The sequence below is a fragment of the Sorex araneus genome, chromosome 2 (assembly GCF_027595985.1).
Source record: "Sorex araneus isolate mSorAra2 chromosome 2, mSorAra2.pri, whole genome shotgun sequence".
Lineage (NCBI taxonomy): Eukaryota > Metazoa > Chordata > Mammalia > Eulipotyphla > Soricidae > Sorex > Sorex araneus.
The window spans coordinates 17,973,366-17,977,011 of NC_073303.1; the positions used below are offsets into that span (position 1 = coordinate 17,973,366).

Below are 3,646 nucleotides of genomic sequence, written 5' to 3' on the forward strand. Positions count from 1 at the left end.
CGCCGGGGCGGGCGGCAGCATGGACGCGGGCCTGGACGCGGTGGCCGAGCCGGGCAGCCGGCCGGCGCTCTGGGAGCTGGTGCAGGAGGCCGAGAGCAGCCTGCTCGAGTGCCAGGTGTGCTTCGAGCGCTTCGAGCCGCGCACGCCGCGCCGGCCGCGCAGCCTGCCGTGCGGCCACGTGCTGTGCGTGTCGTGCGTGCGCGACCTGACGCACCCGCGGCGCCTGGCCCTCGAGTGCCCCTTCTGCCGCCTGCCGTGCGTGGCGTCGGGCGCGCGGGACTGCCTGCCCCTGCTGCACCTGCTGGAGCTGCTGGCCTGCGAGCTGCGGCCGCGGCCCGCGCCGCCGCCCGCCGCGCGCGCCCCCGGCGCCCACCGCGCCTTCGGCGGCTGGGGGACCCTGGTGCACCCCACGGGGCTGGCGCTGTGCCCGCGGAGGGCGCGCGTGGTGGTGGTGCACGACGGCAAGAAGCGCGTGCGCACCTTCGACCTGTGGGGCGGCTACGCGCGGCAGTTCGGCGAGCGGGGCCCGGCGGCCGAGGACGTGCAGTACCCGCTGGACGTCACGGTCACCCGCGACGGCCACGTCGTCCTCACGGACGCCGGCGACCGCGCCGTCAAGGCCTTCGACGCCCAGGGCCGCTGCAAGCTCGTGCTGGCCGGCCGCTTCGCCCTGCCCTGGGGGGTGGACGCCTGCCCGGACGACGACGACGACGACGGCGCCGCGGTGCTGGTGACCGACGCGGAGGCGGGGACCCTGCACCGCCTGGAGCTGGACCCGGAGGCCGGGGCCGTGCGGGGCTGCGTCCAGCTGCGGGGCCAGCTGCGCGGGCCGCGCGCCGTGGCCGTGTGCCGGCTCAGCGGGGCCGTGGCGGTGCTCGAGCGCCCCCTGGCGTCGCGCGCGGGCGGCGCGGCGGGCGCGGCGGTGAAGGTGTTCGGCGCGGACATGCGGCTGCTGGCCCAGGTGGACAGCTTCGGGCTGAGCCTCCTCTTCCCCACCCCGATCGCCGTCTCCGCCGTGGCCTTCGATCACCAGGGCAACGTGGTGGTCACCGATACGGCCGGCCCGGCCGTCCTGTGCCTGGGGAAGCCGCAGGAGATGCCCGTCGTGAAGGTGGTGGCCACCCGCGGGCTGGCCCGGCCCGTGGCCCTGGCCTTCAGCAAGCAGAACTCGCTTCTGGTGCTGGACAATGAGACGCATTCCGTCAACGTCTACAGGATCGACGACGCGGAGTGAGGCCTGGAATCGGACGTTCGGGGATGCCACTCGCCGGTGACCCTGGCCCGGTGACCTCGTTCCGTCAGTCCGTCCCCGGCTCCGATTCCTGCAACAGTGCCAGCGAACGAAAGGACAGTCACCAACGCTACCCAGAACAGACACTTCCTGTGCCGGGGACCCCTCACTCATTTCACCTTGCCCAAATCCAGGGAGGTGAGTTCTGCCTGGTTCGGCCCCGGCTTGAGCAAACGGAAATCATCGCTCCAGTGAACTTTTTCAAAGTCTCATTTATGCACTGTGACGGTCGCTAATAGAGCTCAATTCTGAGTCCTAGGCGTGCTTTTACGTTTTCAGGGAGTGGGGAAGGAGTAGGGGTGGTTGTTGTTGTTGCTGTGTACTGTTTACCGACAGCTTTATCCTTTGGGGGGTTGGGAGGGGTTGGGTCACACTCAGCGATGCTCAGGGCTTACTCCTGGCTCTGCTCAGGGATCGCTCCTGGCAGTGCTGGAGGGACCATATGCGGTTTCAGGGGGGGTTGAACCTGGGTGGGCCACTTGCAATGCAAGTTCCTTACCTGCTGTAGGATCTCGCTCCAGCCCCGCTTTTTCTTTTAGCTGGTGGCCCACGCAGAAAAAAGGGGGATAAGCCTGAGTTCAGGAGGAAATGGATTTTGAGGTTCAATTTAAATCCTAACTCTCCCAAGAACACTTCAGCCGGAGTTATTGTGACTCCTGAGTGCCTTGAATGAGAAAATACCATCCGGTTCCTTGTCTCCCTGGCATAGACCCTTAGTGGGGGGTTGGGAGTGGCGCTGAGAATGGTCACAGCGGTCTAAGTTGCAAAGTCTGCTGAACACGACCTCAGCACCAGTTAGGGCCCGATGGGTGGTTCTCCTGTTTCATGCTCTTGTTAATAAAAGACGAGTTACCACAGTGTCTTCCTGGCTGATGTCATTCTGCGTGGTGCTGGAGTGAGTGTCACCTGGAGTGCTCGGATAATGGCTTTTTCCTTTATTCCAGTTAAGTGTGTCCCATGAGTTGCAAAGGACTTGATAAAACACTTCCCTTGAGCTTTAAGTCAGCATTTAGGCCCTTCAATGCTGCTTGAAGCCACGCTGTGATGGCGATATGGCCTGCCAGGGGGGTTGCAATCGATGCACAGCTGGAGATTCAGCTGAAGTGGCGGTTTCTCAGGTGAAGTTCATTTTTTTGGGGGGTCACACCCAGCGATGCACAGGGGTTAGTCCTGGCTCATGCACTCAGGAATTACTCCTGGCGGTGCTCAGGGGACCATATGGGATGCTGGGAATTAAACTCGGCTTGGCTGCATGCAAGGCAAACACCCTATCCGTTGTGTTATCGCTCCAGCCCCAGGTGAAGTTCGTTTTTTAGCCGGTGTCACTCTTCCTGCTGAAAGCAACTGAGATGATACCCAACCCCGCAGCGGCAAAAGTGTGTTCCCCATCCCGCCCAGGTCAAGGAGAAAAATACGGGTTTAAAAAGGTGCGGATTTGCTTTCGTTACAAAACATGGGCTCCCCGCCACAGGATTCTACTTTACGAAGAGTTTCGAGGAAGAAGGGAACACGCAAGCCAGCAACTCCTCAGAACCACAAAGACAGGTTCTGGGAGATTGAGAGTTTGTCTTTTGGAGCTAAAAGACAGAGTTGGAGTCTGGAGAGTTAGTACAGGGTCTAGGGTCTTGCACCCTCCCCACGCACCACATATGGTTCCCGGAGCACCTCTAGGTGTCACTCCTGAGTGGATAGGAAGAGCCCTTGGGTTGAGCACCTTCAGGGTTGGCCTGATCCCCAACCCTCCTTGCTCCGCAGAGAGAGAGAGAGGAGAGAGAGAGAGGCTTTCTTCCTGAGCCAGACCCCGGAAGCCCATTTGGCCCGGTGCTCTCCCTGCTGCACCAAGATCTATTTTCCGGGTGGAGTCACACTCAGACACTTGGGACCACAGTCTTGCATCCCAAGGAGGGGCTTTGCAGGTGGGACGGGAAGTGCGGAGAAACAGGCAGGCCCAGGCTGGGTCCTCCGTGAGCAGGACAGCTGCATGCTGGACGCTGCTCTTAAAGAAAAAAAGTTCAAGAGGAGTGACCACAGGGCCTTCGGGGAGATGAAGGTTAAGGGACCTATACCTTCATAGGGAAAGGAAATTCAGTTGGTCACTTTACATCTCGCCAATTAAAACAGCGGGATGGTGGGAGTGGGAGATGGCAGCAGATGAAAGAAGGGCCCAGACACTCCCCTTTTCTCCTACTCTCGAGTCACAGTACTCACACACACCGTGGCTGTGTCTGGACACAAGGATAGCCGAGACGGAGTGCGGGAACTTCTGGGGTGCGGTGGAGGGGGCCCAGCGGCAGGTACTGAGCACGGGGGGTCTCACACACAAGCATGTGCTGGCAGGCCGGAGCCTCCAGGAGA

At 61.7% G+C, this 3,646-nt stretch overlaps 1 protein-coding gene across 1 annotated transcript; it reads left to right on the plus strand.

Annotated features, from left to right (window-relative positions):
* Positions 1-2,146, plus strand: NHLRC1 (NHL repeat containing E3 ubiquitin protein ligase 1). Its single transcript, XM_004613957.3, has one exon. The coding sequence runs from the start codon at positions 20-22 to the stop codon at positions 1,232-1,234; it is 1,215 nt and encodes a 404-aa protein (XP_004614014.3). The 5' UTR covers positions 1-19; the 3' UTR covers positions 1,235-2,146.
* The last annotated feature ends 1,500 nt before the right edge of the window (positions 2,147-3,646 follow it).